The sequence below is a fragment of the Phaseolus vulgaris genome, chromosome 9 (assembly GCF_000499845.2).
Source record: "Phaseolus vulgaris cultivar G19833 chromosome 9, P. vulgaris v2.0, whole genome shotgun sequence".
NCBI classification, from domain to species: Eukaryota; Viridiplantae; Streptophyta; class Magnoliopsida; order Fabales; family Fabaceae; genus Phaseolus; species Phaseolus vulgaris.
Window position 1 is genome coordinate 32,267,781 of NC_023751.2, and position 17,857 is coordinate 32,285,637.

The 17,857-nt window shown below is 37.0% G+C and overlaps 1 protein-coding gene across 2 annotated transcripts; it reads right to left on the bottom strand.

Annotated features, from left to right (window-relative positions):
• Positions 1-10,488: 10,488 nt before the first annotated feature.
• LOC137823175 (protein MEI2-like 5) lies at positions 10,489-17,324 on the bottom strand. Of its 2 annotated transcripts, XM_068628333.1 has the most exons (14): positions 16,791-17,324; positions 16,303-16,377; positions 15,407-15,449; positions 15,176-15,319; positions 14,612-15,081; positions 14,259-14,417; positions 14,044-14,160; positions 13,797-13,948; positions 13,281-13,372; positions 12,183-13,131; positions 12,018-12,102; positions 11,840-11,908; positions 11,439-11,618; positions 10,489-11,165 (listed from the first exon to the last, which is right to left on the bottom strand). In XM_068628333.1, the coding sequence occupies exons 2-14, from the start codon at positions 16,321-16,323 to the stop codon at positions 11,031-11,033; spliced, it is 2,616 nt and encodes an 871-aa protein (XP_068484434.1). In that variant the 5' UTR covers positions 16,324-16,377; positions 16,791-17,324; the 3' UTR covers positions 10,489-11,030. The 2 variants fall into 2 exon arrangements, with proteins under 2 accessions (XP_068484434.1, XP_068484435.1); XM_068628334.1 differs by lacking the exon at positions 16,303-16,377.
• Between the last annotated feature and the right edge of the window lie 533 nt (positions 17,325-17,857).

Sequence of the window (17,857 nt, forward strand, 5' to 3'; positions counted from 1 at the left end):
CACATGTTTACTCATCATTTTCTGGTGTGTATCACATTATAATTATAATTTCCAAAATATATTCTGAACCAACAAAATTAAAATTAAAAACAATGATAAACAATAGTTTAAAAGACTACGTCTAGTAAAAGAAATTTTAAAGGAATAAAATTAAATTTCATGAAAAATGAGGAATTAAAGACATTTTGTCCGCATAATTGTTAAGTGAAATTAGTAATGTATAATTTATAAATTTCTTGGCTTTAAATGGAATTCAAGGGAACGGAAGTGAAAACTTGCAAAAGAAAACATAGTGATTATGTGCATTTTGGGAACTAGTTTTTGAAATGAATGCATTGCTAAAATGATTAATTTTGTCTCATAACTTTTTAAATTAGTTTCAGAATTTAAATAAATTCAAATAAAGTTTGGTAAATTCTCCCTACACGATAATACATTCCTCATGAATCTACATATTTTTCTTTAATTTCAACAATACACTTTAAGTATGGTGGAGAGTGTAGTGTCTTTTTTCTCATTTTCAAGTGGTAGTGGTTGTTTATGATTGTATGTTGGTAATTGAAATAAGTTTTGTGGTCACAAAACATAAAAAAAAAAAACTTACAAAACTAAAAATAATTATTTTCACACTAGAAAACGTTGAATATAACGAATCTTTTCGTCAACTCTCACGCAGGTTCAAATGATGGAACTACTCTTTCAAACGTGACAGATGGAGAAAAATAGAAGTATTGTAGTTAGAAAGGAGAAGAATAGAAGTGTAGCGGTTAGAAAGGAGAAGAATAGAAGTGTTGAAGCTTGAAGGTATAGAAGTGCATGAGTATAGCTGAGATTATGTTTCATTTAGGATTATTTAAATTTTTTTTTAAATTAAAATCGATTTTTCACAATTAATATAAAGGTAGGTGGGAAGCAGATATGGAAGTGGAGGAAAAATTTGTCTAATAGGTAAAAACAAAGACTTCATAAAATAAAAGTCATATTGAGACTTTTTTTTAAAAGTCTATTTAAATAAATAAAACACAAGTTTGGTCCTTAAAATAAGTTTATTAGGCGGCTAGCCTATTTAAATACATCATTAAAAGTAAATTTTGGAAGAAAAAACCGAAAAATTATAAATTATAATGTTTTTCATTCTCAAATTGATAGTACATTATGATGTTTTTGCATTATCAAATAGTATGTTGCATTCTTTCTTATTGTTATTTTTTAATTACAGTTTTCAATTCTCCACTACCAAATAATCGCAAGTCTACAACAATCACGTGTTAAAATCAAAATCGAAATATTTTGTTGTGTGTGTGATTCTATTTTTGCTGGTTATGAATTTATATGAATGAAACCCCTCACCCATAATTACTTCTCTAAATACTTTATCAGAGGGTATTTGGTTTGTTCATTTATAAGTATGATCACACCATGTATGCAAGATTCATTGATGAGTGCATAACAATATAAATTAGAAATTCAGTGTTAAAGTTCCTTTATGCCATGCTTTTGTTTACTTTCTTATATTAATATAATGGGTTTAATCTATTTTAATATTGATTTTCTATATTGTAACAAACATATAATTAACCTTAATTTCTATTATTTCTAGTAATCACATTATGTTCTTAAATCTTATATTTCGTTGTTTCTATTATTTCTAGTAATCACATTATGTTCTTAAATCTTATATTTCGTTGTTGTATCGGTTGGGACCGGACGATCGGACAACCGACCACCCAAATCAAATAACATTTATAATGTAATAAATAGCAGTTACAAATAATGAATATTTCGAAACATCCAGGAAATATCCCAATATAAAGATAAAAACTTATGAAACTGAAAGATACACTTTCCTGATATTAGGGAACCACTACGCATGTTAGTTGTCAATTAAATATCGAGCCCATAGAGATAAAAGCCCATGAGTCAACATTATAAATAAAACTCTTGGTGAAAGAGTATGGTATATTTTTAATATTCTACCAGAACACACATAAATCATAGCACTGACTTGAGCGTCGGAGTGCAATCACAGGTACCCCGACCGACGAAGCACCAACAGCGAAGGAAGGAAGCTTGAAGAAACTCAAAGATCACTGACACGTCAGCAATTGTTAATTGTCAAAGGGCTATGTAGGCCCCTCATTCCCAGTACAAGTAGGTCGAAGTAGCAATTTGAATCTCCTACCACATCATATGTCGGACGAACAAGCAACCATGATTAGAGCCTTTCAAGCACAAATGGAGGAGTTACGTCAAAAGGGTATTGCGGACCAGCTACGTAATGAAAAAAACCAACGTCAATACAAAGAAGAAATGTCTCAGCTAAAAGAAAAAAGTATATGCTTGCAACAACGAATTGAACACCATGAACGAGAAGGACAATCCCAAGCATCGTCGAATAGTCAGACCAATCCAACTCACCGTACTCCACAGCCTCCACCTACTCTCCAGAATCATGAAACCCACCAAAGCTCCAGAATGTCTACCGCTGTAGATAATGAAGAAGACCCGAGGGGTCACCCTTTTATAGATGAAATAACTGATACGCCACTCCTAGCTAAGTGAAAAGGTCTAACTATTAAGCTCTATGATGGTTCGATTGATTCAAATGAACATTTGAATGTCTTCGATGATCCTATATACAACAGACAAGGCAGTCTAGTGCAAAGTCGGCTGGTTCACAGGATTACCTCCCACTCATTGACGAACTTTAGATTTTATCCTCAAAATTCATCAAATAATATGCAACCAGTCGACCCCATCGCATGTCCTCCTTATCCCTTCTAAATGTAAAGCAAGATAGAGGTGAATCACTGCAAGCATTCAAGGATAGATTCAACAAGGTATGTAGGAACATCAAAAGCTTAAACCCATAGATAATTATGCACGATTTGGTCGAGGCAATTCGACCAGGCCGATTCACTGAAAGCCTGATCAAAAGACCAGCCGAAAATATGGACGAACTGCGAAATTAAGCAACCAAATTCATGCAAATCGAAGAACATATCGATTATCATAGGAATCATCAAGCTGAAAACACTGACAAAGGAGAAGAAAAGGAAAAAAGCAACCGATCGGGCCGGACGAATCGTTTCATAGAAAACCAATAACCTCGGTTCAATAATTACACTCCTCTAACTGTTCCAAGAGGAAAGATTTTAGACGAAGCTCTACAAGCCGAATTGATTCCAGCATTAAGGCCATCACAGACTCCACGGAATGTCAACACGTCCAACCATTGTCAAAACCATCGTAACTACGGTCACACAATTGAAGGATGTCAGGAGTTACAAGACAAAGTAGAAGAACTCATCCAGGTTGGACATTTCCATCAGTTCATTAAAACTGATGTCTCTACACATTGTCGATCTCCCCAAGGGGAACAACTAATCCCAAAAGAACATTGCTATCAACCTGAACGAGGAGACTTGTGTCGTCGTGATGACAATCAACGACCCGTTACAAATAGAAGAAGTGAAAGTCCAGTCCGGAGGACTCGACCTCAGAGTGAAAGTCCCGAGAGAAGTAATCAGACTAAACGAAGAGTCCGAGAAGTTATTAACACCATAGTCGGCCTGGTGTCGCTTAGAAATCCCAAAGAAAAAGTTAATTACATTGTTGGAGGTTTTGCAGGAGGCGGATGTTCGAATTCAACTAGAAAGAAACATCTTAGAGCTATCCAGTCAATCCACTCCACGTCAACTCAAAAACGACCTTGAATGCCTCCAATAACATTCACTTATGATGATTTTACCACAATAGATCCAACACAGGACGATCCAATGGTAATTACGATAGAAATTGATAAATTTGCAATTAAGTACTAGTAGACCAAGGCAGCTTCGTAGATATATTTTACTAGAGAACCTTCGAAAAGATGAGAATTCCAGAGATAGACATTCAACCCTATGACAAACAGATTGTTGGATTTTCGGAAGAATGTGTAGATACCAAAGGCTACATCAACCTATATACCACATTCGGCGAAGAAGAGAGTCTTAATAAAATCATTAAAATCAGGTATTTATTGATTAATGTTAATACCTCATATAGCATATTACTTGGTTGTTCTTCCATCAACCATTTGAGAGCAATCGTCTCTACTCCACATTTGGCAATGCAATTTCCCTCTGCCACCAAAGATATTGCGACAGTCCACGTTGATCAAAAAACTGCTTGGGAATGTTATGTTGCAAGCTTAAGGGTAGAACCTACCAGACGGTTATACAAAACATCACCATGCGGTCGATCACTTAGAAGACGAGAGTGATCGTTAGGACAACACTCACAAGAGAGGCACTCTAGAAGGCACATGGTTGCACTCGTAGATTTGGATCCAAGACTTGATGATGCTCGCATGGAGGCCGGTTTCAAACTTTACCCCTCCACGATGATGCACACAAGACGTACATTAGATAATGTCGATCTTTTTGCTTAGACAGTAGTTGATCAAAAAAACTGCTTGGGAATGTTATGTTGCAAGCTTAAGGGTAGAACCTACCAGACGGTTATACAAAACATCACCATGCGGTCAATCACTCAGAAGACGAGAGCGATCGTTAGGACAACACTCATAAGAGAGGCACTCTAGAAGGCACATGGTTGCACTCGTAGATTTGGATCCTAGACTTGATGATGCTCGCATGGAGGCCGGTGAAGATCTTCAAACTTTACCCCTCCACGATGATGCACACAAGACGTACATTGGATAATGTCAATCTTTTTGCTTAGACCCCGGAGTAAGTCCAAAAATTATCACACATTGTTTATCTATTTATAAATAGGCAAGGTCGATAACCCAAAAGAAACGCAAGTTGAGAGAGGAAAGGTGCAAAGCCGCCCGCGATGAAACAAATAAATTAATGAAAGTTGGTTTTATTCAAAGAGCACATTATACTACCTGGTTTAGCTAATATGGTAATGGTTCAAAAATCCAATGACAAATGGTGGATGTGTGTGGATTACATTGATCTCAATAAAGCATGCCCCAAAGGCTCTTATCCTCTGCCAACTATTGATCGTTGATGGAGCAGCAAGTCATAATATTCTCAGTTTTCTCGACGCCTACTCGGGATACAACCAATTTCAGATGCATCCAAGATATAAAGAAAAAACGGTCTTCATGAATGATTTCGGCAATTTCTAATATGAAGTCATGGTGTTCGGCCTCAAGAATGACGGGGTCACCTATCAACGGTTGATGGATTACGTCTTTCAAGACATGATTGGAAGAAACGTTAAAGTTTATGTAGATAATGTTGTTGTCAAATATGATTCATGCGAACAACACATCAACGACTTAAGATAAGACTTCCAAGTGCTTCGAAAACATCGCATGCGCCTTAACCCAGATAAATGTGCATTCGGTGTGGGAGGAGGAAAATTTTTAGGCTTCATGCTCACACATCGCGGCATAGAAGCTAACCCCGAAAAATGTAGAGCCATAAGCGAGATGCGAAACCCCAAAAATGTCAAAGAAGTTCAAAGGTTAGTTGGACGACTTACTGCATTATCCATATTTGTGCCAAAATTAGCAAAAAAAATAAATCAATTGTTCAATTATTGCGAAAAGTGTCAAAGTTCCAAAGGACGGATGAGTGCGAGAGAATATTCCTCCAATTAAAAACCTTTTAAGCCTCCTCTCCAGTCCTCCAAAAGCCAATTGTTACCTTGTTGTTTCAGAAGAAGAAATTAGTGGGGCCTTAGTCAAAGAAGTGGAGACCGAGGAGTGCCGTATTTACTTTGTCATCCGAGTACTTCACGAGGCAGAAAATAGATATCAAATGATAGAAAAAGTCGCTCTGGCCCTGATTATTATTGCACGACACATGCGTATGCATTTTCAAAATCATTGAATCATATTGTCAAAGTCTTAAACCCTAAATCAGTTTCAAAATCGTTGGCGAAACTAGATCTGGCCGGACGAAGGAATAAGATGGTTTGTTGAACTATCAGAATTTCATATCCATTATCAATCCAGGGAAGCAATCAAGTCACAAGTCTTAGCTGAGTTCACAATTGAATTTAGCCCTCTTCAAAACCAAGAAGATAATTTTCCATGGATTTTGCACGTCGACAGTTCTTCCAATAGCCGGTCATGCGGCGTAGGACTGGTACTAGAAGGACCGGGTAACATTCTTATCGAACAAGCCCTGAAGTTTGAAATTACAACTTCAAATAATCAAGCTAGTGGTTTAATCTCACGATAGATTTGGAAGTAAAGAAATTGTTATGCAAAAGTGACTCACAACTAGTGGTCGGACAGTTGAAACGAGAGTTTGAAGTATGTGAAACACTTTTGCAACGATATTTTCATTTCGTGCAAGGATTAATCACAAAATTTGATTAAGTTACAATTCAACACACAGTCGAGAGTATAACGCCCGAGCCAATATGCTTCCCATCTTGTCACCGCCACGAAGAAAGGTCTTCACCGATCAGTCGTTTACGTAACGCTAGTTAAACCTAGCGTGGGTTCTGAAGAATGCCTGACGACCAACACCTTACTCAATTGGATGATACCCATCAAACAATTCTTGATAGATGAAACGCATAAAACACATTCAGAGAAAACAATAAAGCGGCAAGCGGCTCGTTTCCTCATAATAGATCAAGACCTTTATAGACAAGGCTATACTTGTCCGCTGTTGAAATATCTTTCCCCTGAAATGTCAACGAGCTAAAATAGCGGCTCAGCCTCATCAAAGGAAAATGGAATGAAGAACATCTCGAGGTCCTATGGGCCTACCGATGTACACCACAGCCTACAACTCAGAAAACAAAACATAATATAGCCTATTCTACGGTACAGAAGCCATGATACCTGTAAAAATAGGGGAACCTTCCCTACAACGACAAACATTGGATTTGGACTTGAACAAGGAAAGTTTGTTGGTTGGCCTCGACCTCATCAATGAACTTAGGAGAAGAAACATGCAAATTGAACAAATTGAGGGTGGCATGATGATATAATTTAAAGGTAAAGCCAAGAAACTTTAAGAAAGGAGATTTAGTGTTGCAAATGCGCAGCGACACCCGGAAGGCAGAAGGTAAATTCTCCATTGGGAAGGACCATTCTGAATTGCCAACACAGCAGCAGGAGGTGCTTATCACTTAGAATATTTATCAAGAAAAATTATACCGTGAATGTGGAATGTCACGCATCTCAAATTCTATTATAGCTGATAAACATTATTAGTGTACTCCTTCCTCACTCGATTAGGAGGGTTTTCGATCGAGAAGGTTTTAACAAGGCAATTTAAACATTCCAGTCTTTTATCTCGTTCTTTATCTACATAACATTCAGTCTATCGAAGCATAGCATCAATATAGTAATCCTCCTGCTGATTGAATTAAATCTCACTAATTGTGACCAGAAACCAAATATATTGAGAAATTAATCTCAACCTGTGCATTTTTTATCGGTTGAACCGATCAGTATTATTATCGCGTCAAGCGATCAGCACAACAATAGCATTGCATAATGTGACTAAAACGAACAAGATAAAACACTTCAGGCATTCAAACATAACTTGCTCAAAGTTATCTTCTGAAACTCATTATTAACTTGTTTAAGTTATTTATCATTTTATCGGTCTGAAACTCATTATTAACTTGTTTAAGTTATTTTACCATTCTATCAGTCTCAAACTCATTATTAACTTGTTCAAAAGTTATCTTATCGTTCCTTCACTCCAAAACTCATTCTAAAGTTGTTTATAAGTATTTTATTACAAAGTGAAGAAATACATAAAAACAAAAATAAAAGAGATATGATCGGTTATACACATTCAAAATAAATATGCAAAGGTAAAAATTGTTCATTGTCCACAACCTGGGTCCAAGTTAAAACTTAAGGTTCTATTATCTCATCAATCGACGGTGCAGTCATCTCGATACGTTGAGGTACACCCTCTTCTATAGCATCATCGGCATTCTCGCCAAGTGGCACGAGCTTGCCATTTACCACGTCTTTGTTTAAGTCATAACGAGGATCATCCATCGATGTACCATGATTAAACCCTACCTGCCGAATGCCCTGGTAAAAACTCTTTTCATTTATTCGCAGCATAAACTTATGACATTTCTCTATCTTGGCAGCGATGGATTTTTCCTTTATCTCAGCATCAACTTTCTCTTTTAAAAGTTTATCTCTCTCGACCTCCATCCTGGTAAGATCTGTCTTCAAAGCGTTTTGTAGTTCTTTGGCCACTAGTCCATCCTGTCACATCTTTTCTCTACAAGCCTCGACAGACTCCAAGGCCGCCTTCAATAAATTAGTCGACTCCTCCAACTCGGCTGTCAACTTAGGCACTACTATTGTACTAGTCTTATTAAATTCTTCACCATGTGTCTTGCCAACAATAGTAGCACGACTTTGCAACTCCACTAATTCTTCTATCAAGTTTCTGGTAGGTATGGCCGCCAAAACACCTTCATCTTCCGGAAGCAAGTCAAATTGCACAGCTTGTGCCAGTTGCATAGAAGGACTTAACATTGAAGGCTGCCTGATAAAAGACTACCCGACCTCAACACTAGCTTGGACCTTAAGCAGACGACCCCTCTTTCGACTAACAACCAACAGAATCGGAGCATTGATCGTAATTGCTTCAACTGGAGCAATCACTTTATACTTCCTGGCCACCTCTAAACTTCCAAGTTTTTGTGTGGCCACTTATCGCTTGAGACTGCTCATGAAATTACTCAAAGTCGAATCCATCCATAAGATGATAGTTGCAAGGTACATACAAAATTAAACCACATCAACATAACAAATACATAGTCAGATGCAAGAAACCTACGTACCATTGAAATTTGTCCACTTCTTGGACAACCCATGTAAAGCTATCAGCTCTCGGGTGGGCAGTTTATAGGGAAGTTAATCAAATACTACGAAAATCGATTTATCCAGCGGTGATGATTGACCACAACCAATTACCAAGCTGGGTCGGATTCTCTTTCCAGTGAAAAGGGAATTTTATTTGTCCCTCCACATTATGAAAAAGGTCTCAGCCATCCGACTCCACAAAAATTTTGAAATATTTTTTTTTAAGTTTTTGTATGATGTTGTAAAAGCAGCAAACCAAACATTCCTCGGTCGACTAGACAAGGATAACCAACTCACAGGGATACTCAGCGGGTGTTGTAGTAATATAAAAAAGCTTGAGGTGTGGTCAGAAGTTTAAAAAGATCACAGAGCACTCGGAACGCCAGAAGGGCCACCCATGAGTTTGGGTGTAATTGAGTAAGTGCCACATTGAGGATCTGAAGGACCTCCATGGTAAAATTATCAAAAGATAAAGTTATGTGCAAGTCAACGGAGAAAGTACTATACACGAAAAAAAAAATCTTGTGGTGTGTTTTCCCGACCGTGGCATATTCAATCGGTAAGACCACAAATATCGTTCATTATTGCATCGGACGGACAATCGAGCCTTACAAATGAATTTTTAGACAAAAACTGGTCTAAACTATCATAATCCCTCAACCTAGTGAGATTTTTTAAAACTGATGGATCAACCCAACCAACAACTAACTTGACCCACTACTCTCTCTCGCACTACCAGACACAGTCTGAGTCACAGAAGATTTGATATTCATAACATTATTAGAATAATCTACAGAAGAAGACATTACTGACCTGAAAACTTGACAACTTAAGAGCAATAGGGAAAGCGTAAAACCCTACAACGTTCTAATGAGGCCCTATTTATAGCAAGGCAAGTAAGAGAGAGAATATTCCATCATTCGTTCAGAATCGTTAAATCTAATATCATCCAATGATCAGCACCACTCGGCATACGAAACGACACAAAATCTCCACCATCGAATACACCTGATGAAACAGTGCATCTCGAAACGGTGGCTCTATCAAGCATCACATCTCTGTCACGCATTTAATGCTACCAGCAATCACATATAACCTAGAGAACTCCAACAATTCTATTTGTCTCTTCAGAGATGAATCTCTTTGAATCTAGGGGCAAGTGTACCGGTCAGGACCGGACAACCAACCACCCGAGTCAAATAACATTTACAATGTAATAAATAGCAGTTACAAATAATGTTGAATGGATCAAATCCACATTCTGAAATATCCCACTGTAACAATAAAAACTTATCAAACCGAAAGATACACTCTCCTGATATAAGGGAACCACTACGCATGTTAGTTGTCAACTAAATATCCAACCCGAGTCAACATTATAAATAGAACTCTTGGTGAAAGAGTAAGGTACGTTTTTCATATTCTACCAGAACATACATAAATCCTAACACTTGATAGTACAATTACAGGTACCCCGACCGACAAAACACCAACAACAAAGGAAGGAAGCCTGAAGATACTCAAAGATCACTGACACGTCAGAAATCTGTCAAAGGGCTATGTAGGACCCTCATTCCCAGTACAGGTACGGTTGTAATGAGGGCAATGAAGACAACAATGTCTAGGGCTACATGCTACATTGTAACTAAACAACAATGTCTTGATTGAGATAATGAGCAACTTGTACACCATCATATATAAATGTGTTTTACATTTGGGTTTCAATAGTGCTAATACATAATTAGAGGAAACATAGAAACAAGTCTTTATTTCTCTCTATACAATCTGTACCCCACGTGAACTTGCCAACTTTCAACTCCAACCAAACTTAACTCTACCCCCATATTAACATTTTTCAGAAAGGAAAAAAAAAATGCTCCATGACAAGACACCAAAATGCAAAAATGAGCAAAATCTGGAGAGAAACAAACCCCTTCTTTGCTCAACTCTTCAGCCTTTGCTCCCACCACCTTCACCTTGTGTACATTACATAATCAGATCAGCTACCTGTGCAGCAAATCAATCAAAATGCTCCAAGCTTCTAAAACTTGCTGGCAAAATACTTGGGAAAATAACTATGGTACAAAATCTACATCCTTCTGTTATCCTTCCTAAATATATGCAGCACCAGAGACATATTTGCAAATGTTAACATTTAACAACAACCGATTTGGACTGAGCAACTCAGCATCTAATATAAATTACGTCATTTTGCATCCAAGCTTGCAGAAGGACCTACGTTCGGAGGGCTCCCTGCAAAATCACTTGAATATAACTCACTTGACTTCAGTGCCTGAATGTTTAGATTGTTGGGGATGGAGGGAAGATGCTCTTGTACAATCTACAAGAAATTAGGAACAAAGTTGCAGCAGTTAGGCTATTTTCTGAAGCAGAAAAGAGAGAACAAAAGATTAATTAATAATGACCTCAGACATAATCCAAAGGATTAAAGATAATATTTTTTTTATTTCCTTTTATCTTCTATTATTAAGAAACCTGATTAATCTTCTTGTTTTTAAAATTATTTTGTAATTCTCTTGTGTCCTAACGTCCTTTTTGGTATTTCTGAAGTGAATGATAAATAAATGCAGCAGTCAATGTTTTTCCAATTTACCAGATCACCGGCTTCAGAGCCCTCTGAGTGGAAAAGAATAGGGCGACATCGCTTATCTTCATTCATCAAACTTGAATTTTGAAAGTGGCTCACAAGGGCAGACTTTCCTTGAATTCGAGCATATGCTAAAGAAGCAACTTTTTCACTATTAAATTTCTCCCATTTCTTCCCGTTGAATGTCTGTAAAATCAACCGTGTTGCCAACAATACCACATTTAACAAAGGGGAATCGAATAACTCTTTCTTAATTAAATAAATGCCAAGATATCGTTAACAGCTAAATTAATTTTAACAAAATAAAGAAAATAACAGAAACCGTGATAATATTTGTAGAAACTTTTCACCAAGTAAAATAATAGAAACATTAAAAAAATTGAGCAAAAAGATATTCCCATAAGAACCTCGTAGAATGGAATAATAAGAGAGGGTGACAGCATATTGATAAATGCATAGCCCACGTTGCATTTATTCTGCAGTTAGAAGAAGAAAAAATAATCAGCCTCACAAGTTTGAAAAAAAGTTATGGAGCAAACAACTTATAGGAATAATGAACAACTCCTGGAAGAGCAAATTATTTACCTTGAAGTCAATTGGCAGATAGAGAAAATCATAAGTACCCCTGTGATTTTCATCAATGGCAGCTAATAACATTTTTGAGGTGTATCTGCAGGTAATGAACAATTAATGTCATCTTAGCATCCAATGAAAAAATATGGTCAATAAAGACTTCAGAGTTAATCATACTTGTTTGGGATATTCTTTATCATTAATGTAGTCCTTGTATCTTCACCACTTCTAATTTTATCCAAGTCAAGCTGAAATTGCTTCTTGCTATCACCCTGGCTCACATTGTTCTCTATCCATCTACTCCGAGCACGCTCAGCCAAACCCTCCAAAGTGGTAGGTAAAAGTCCTGGATAAGGACCATTTCCCAAGTACACAGGGCTAAGCCTCGGAGATCTCATTCTGAAGTTTGATGAACCATTATCAGATATATTTCTTGGGATAGTGTTGCTAGGATTAACAGATCCACCCACATTAACCATGTAATTTCCATCGGTGTGCCCTAGACTCATGCCTCCATAACCAACATTATTCATGAATGAAGTTTCAGATGACTCGGGATGGAAACCAAAGTGCCTCTCAAAAGGCAAACCTGATGGGGCAGAGCCAACGTGATGATTGTGATGATGCTGGGATGAACCAACAAAAGAGCTATTCTGACTAGAAAATGGGAAGGCATGGCTCTTTCCACTCGATGCAAATAGATGCCCCACAGATGATCTTGGCCAAGCTGAAGGTTTGGTATGCTCCGAGTAGAGGGTTGGGCTTCCCCATAGAAACTGTGGCCCTGACAAAGTTTCCACTGAGGATCCATTTGATGTTGATGGACCAAATGAGGACAATGCTCCACGATACTGGCTGAATTTTGGCTCTGGAAGTGAATGTGATTGAAAACTAGCTCCTTGTGAAGAATTCAAACCGGTAAATATGTGCTCTCCTTGACTGCTCCTTCCCAAGTCATTGCCAATAGCAGCTGCCTTCACAGTGTTAGATATCTGTGGTTGCAAAATTGAAGCTAAACCAGGTAAATGATTGCCTGTTGTTGGACTCAGGATTCTAGAACCAGGAGAATGACTGATATTTTGCATTGAATTCTGCTCAACAGGGCTATTGAACTGTAACCAATTACCTGTTATGAAAAAATTATTAACTTAACACAGTTAGAGAGGACATATACAAGGGGAGCATGGTAATGTAGTGAGTAACAAAATGCTATGCTGCTTAAAGATGCTAATAACACAAGAAATATGTGGATATGTAGCATCTCAAAGAACCAACCTGGAGGAGAGTTAGCTACAGGTGAACCCACTTGATATCGGAAACTCCGAGATTCATCTTGGTCAAGCTCTTGGTTCAATTGGAGCATCAAACTAAAAGTTGCAAGGAATATGTTTAGTGTATGATGCCAGAAAGCAAGGGCGGCAGATATGGAAGTTATGTATGCACAGCTATCAATGGTAATTTTCCCACCCGCAACATAATGGGAATGAGAATCTCAGCTCTTATAAAAAAAACCTTTATCTTTTGGTTGATTTGGTGAAACTCATTTTATAGATGCCTACTACCAGTCAATAATAACAAATTTCAAAACAGTCTTGCCAGTATTTAAGCTGCCATACTTGGTAGCAAAGAGATATAGGCCAACCATATCATCTGTGCAACTATATTCAACAGTTATCTCAATGGTTGTCTTATATTTACACCATGCACAAAAATCATCCAGCAAGACATGATTATCATAAAGATAAAGAGAAAACAAAACAAAGACAACAAGAACAATATTAATGTACGCACTTTCTTCTAGCTCCTCCAGGCCGACTAGGTTCAAGCTTTATGCGTTTACCAGCTATGTCACTCCTGTTCAATGATTTAAGAGCTGCTTCTGCAGCTCTGACATCATAAAATTCAATAAACTTGTGATGCCTCTTGTGAGGAGTTTCCCTTATCTGCAGAAACATTGATAAGTAATCTTAAGTCTAAAAAATACAACAGATGCACACACGTCACAGGGATTCAAAGCAAGAAAAGGTAAAATAATCACCTCTTTGACCTCTCCATAAGCCCCAAATATTTGGCGGAGGTCTTCATTTGACACGGATGGATCCAGATTGAAAACTACCAATGTTCCTTGGTTTATATCCTTGTCTGATGGATTATCCTGGGAGGTGAAAGAAAAGAAAGCCAAGAGATTATAATGTCTAGGCATTCAATTAAGGAAACCAATAAACCAAAGCAACTATGAAAGGTGAAAATAACCTTTGGTATTGAGAAGTGAATATCTAGTTTCCTGCGCCGCAGAGGTTTGTTTTGTAATGCTCGCATAGCTGTTCGAGCGGCACGGATGTCATAATAGGATATCATTACAAAACCCCGATGTTTGCATGCAGTATATAGGGTTCTGATATCCCCATAAAGCTGAATAAAAATTGAAACGCAATTAATCATTTGTCTTGTTACAAATGGATTTCTTCTAAACAAACATCTGCAGATTATCCAGGCTATAGTGAAGAATTATGAGCACCTTAAGTTGTAATTATATTCAGGGAGCATATGTAGAATACTAAAATATCAAAGCAAAAAGTTTACACTGGCTTTCTAGTTTGCATTACCTCAAAAAGAGCTCTCAGCTCCGAGTCCTCCACATTACTGTTAATATTACGAACAAATAATGTTCGAGAAGGATGCTCTCCATATGGATGTTCTCCAGCAACAGTTCCCACACCATTAGGAAAAGAATAATGAGGCAATCCATTACCAACACTACCATCAGCAAAGCTTAACTTAGAAATACCCCCAGAGAGACTTTCCTGTGGATCAGTTTCGAGTTCCATACCTCCACCACTACCAAACAGATCATACTCTTCCAAGTCCTCAAGGGATCCAGGCAAACCACTAAGGTCGAAATCATCCATTATACCAGCTAAAAGCTCCTCCTCATCATCAGGAAGCACGGGTCCAATAGCATGAGTATCACCGTCTTCAAGTGAACCATCTCCCTCGGCATCTTGATGGAGCTTCTTAAATTCAGATGAGATGTCATCAACAGATTGATAACCATTTTCAGTTTCATTCAAGTTCACTGTAGATGAATAAAGCCAAATCAAGATTTAAGTACAAATGGAGTAAAAATGGAGCATACAAATGAAACAACAGTTGGGAAAAAATAATCATACATTTTTCATGCGGAAGTACAGGTAATGAGCTAGAAAAGAGGCTAGCATCAGATGAAGCATGGTAGGAATCAGATCCAGACAAAGCATCCCACGCACCATTCCCCAATTTTCCAGGTATTTTTATAGCTGGAATCTTGGAAGGGCCTATTGGTGATAAAAGGGTTATAGTTAATTCAAATTTCAATATAGTAACAAGTCAGTGAAGAAAAAGTAAAAATTTAAGAGAATTACCAAAAGAAGAAGGATCAAAAGCCTGCCTCATTGCATCACCCTTCTGCCTCATTTACAAAGACAGCAATAAATTGAGTTATTATCATTTTATAATAGGCAAATAAATTATTTAAAATATATACCAGCAATCGTAGAACTTAGAGAATGCAAATTACACAGGAATTAAGAACAATTTTGAAAAATGTACAACTTCAACATGTAGAAGATTTGGATGTCCACTAGATTTGGAAAAAACAAAAGGCAAGGTTTTGGTTAAACTTGAAACCTCTAATGCACCAATACTTTAATTTGTGTCTAATTCGTATCCATATCAGATACTCTAGGATACTTTAATTTGTGTCAGACTATAACTTGTAATTTTTTATTTTGACAATGCCTAAGAATGTAATTTTAATTTGGACCCGCACAATTGCAATTATACATTTATAATGTTTTAAGAAATTTTATACATTTTTAAACATGTATCTGTCATGTCTTGTATACTGTTATTTTCAAAATAAGAGTATCATCATATCCGATAGTATCCATGCATCATAGCTTGAAACCCATGACAAGATTTCAAAGAGAAAAAAACATTAAAGCATCCGATGCAGGAGACAGTAAAAGTGTCCCTGTTGCAAGTGCAGACAAATAAGTTAGTATCAAACAATAACACAAGTTACCGACAGAGCAAACCCATGTGCAAAAGCCAGTTCTTTCCAAGGGTTACACTCTTTTCAACAGATTCTATTCATTACCAGAGAAACATCACAATCGACTTCAAGCATGTCCAGACAAAAAGGAAACTTGTTATGGGACTCCATGAATATAAGGTACCAAGATAAAGATTAAGCTCCCCAGATATTCCCCAACCATAATCGGTAAAAAGAGACAAACTAAAAAAGAAAGACACCAACTTTCCCACAAATTCTCAGCATCCAAAGCAGAAGCAGCTTCAAGTTAATCCATCCAACGAAGAGCCAAGAAAGTGACTGTCACAAAGAGACCAAATTGAAAACCCCCTTTTAGTCCGAAGACCGTGATAACAACCCAAAGCAGAACGAAAAGAGCATAAAATACTAATGGTTACGATCGACCAAAGAAAGTTATCAACTTCTCATCATAGTTACAAAAACCAACCCCCGTTTCTCATGACCGATTGCCACAACCACCCTTCAACCCAAGACCACAAATTTGAAAGCACTTCAAGGTTTCAGCAACATCGCACTACAGAGAAATCATAACCGAAACCCCACAATCCCCATAACCGCCGCACTCAAAGCAAATTTCCACTCGAAAACTGGGGTCATCAATTCGATCAACCCCAGAAGGAAAAAGTTAAAGAATCAAATTTTAACATTAGAATATCCATAAACAGTGAATCAAGAGAAAACCCACAAAATACCTGAAAAGGGGCCAGAAAACCCTAGAGCTTGAAGGGAAGGAGAGAAAAGGGAGGGGCTTCAGGGACAGCAATTCGGTCCTTCGGCACCTAAAACCAAATGGGTACGCAACAAATTGAAGAGAAACGTGTTGCAATCAAACGAGTGAAGAAAACAAGAGTGTGTATGTGTGTGCAATGTCTGTGATGGATACAGAATGGGGAATCTTTAGAGAGAAGGAGAGAAGGGTGCAGAGCAAGAGCGTGGTGATGATTGGCCCAGACCCCAGAGAGTGAAAAGGAGCAGAAAATGATTGAGACAAAGAAGAGAGAGAAAATTGGCTTCAATGGTTTGGAACTTTGAGAAGGTGGAGGATTCAACTGTATTTAAAGGTCATTTGGTGTCCATAAAACAATGTCTTTTTTTTTTCTTTGCATTTATTAAACTAAAAACTTGCCTAAAACAAATGTTTAATAATTTATCAGAAGAGGATAATGATAGCTACAAGGTAGTTTAATGTAGCAATGAACCATTGAACCCTACTTTCAACTAATTTCACTTGTCCAAAAGATAAGAACCCTGTTAAGTACATCTTAATTTAATTTATTTTTCAAAAAAAAATATCCATTTTCTCTGATGCATGCACATAAGAATAAGTTAAATCATATTAAATTCATTTTATTAAATAACTTTAAATCCTTAGAAGCCAATATTAAATATTTTTTTTATTTTATGATGACTGTTTTTAGTTTCTTAACATATTCGCCTTAGTCAAAAATAAATACACTTTATGATAAATTAATCCAAGCATGTCTGTGAAATTATTTCTGCATGATTTCAGGTTCAGTTCTGTAGCACAAGTATTTTATAGGCATTTGACCATACTTCAATGCATTGAAAAACCACTATTAATAAAATAATTATGAGTAATTTGATTTATAAATTGTGTGTTAAAGGTGAATTTTCCACATCAATAATGATTTGAATGTTGACTACCAAGGAAAAAGGTTGTCTCTGAAGTTTAAGTTATTTAAAACAGTTATTCTAAAAAAGTTTAATATCAAATATGTTATGAAATTGATTGAATTTT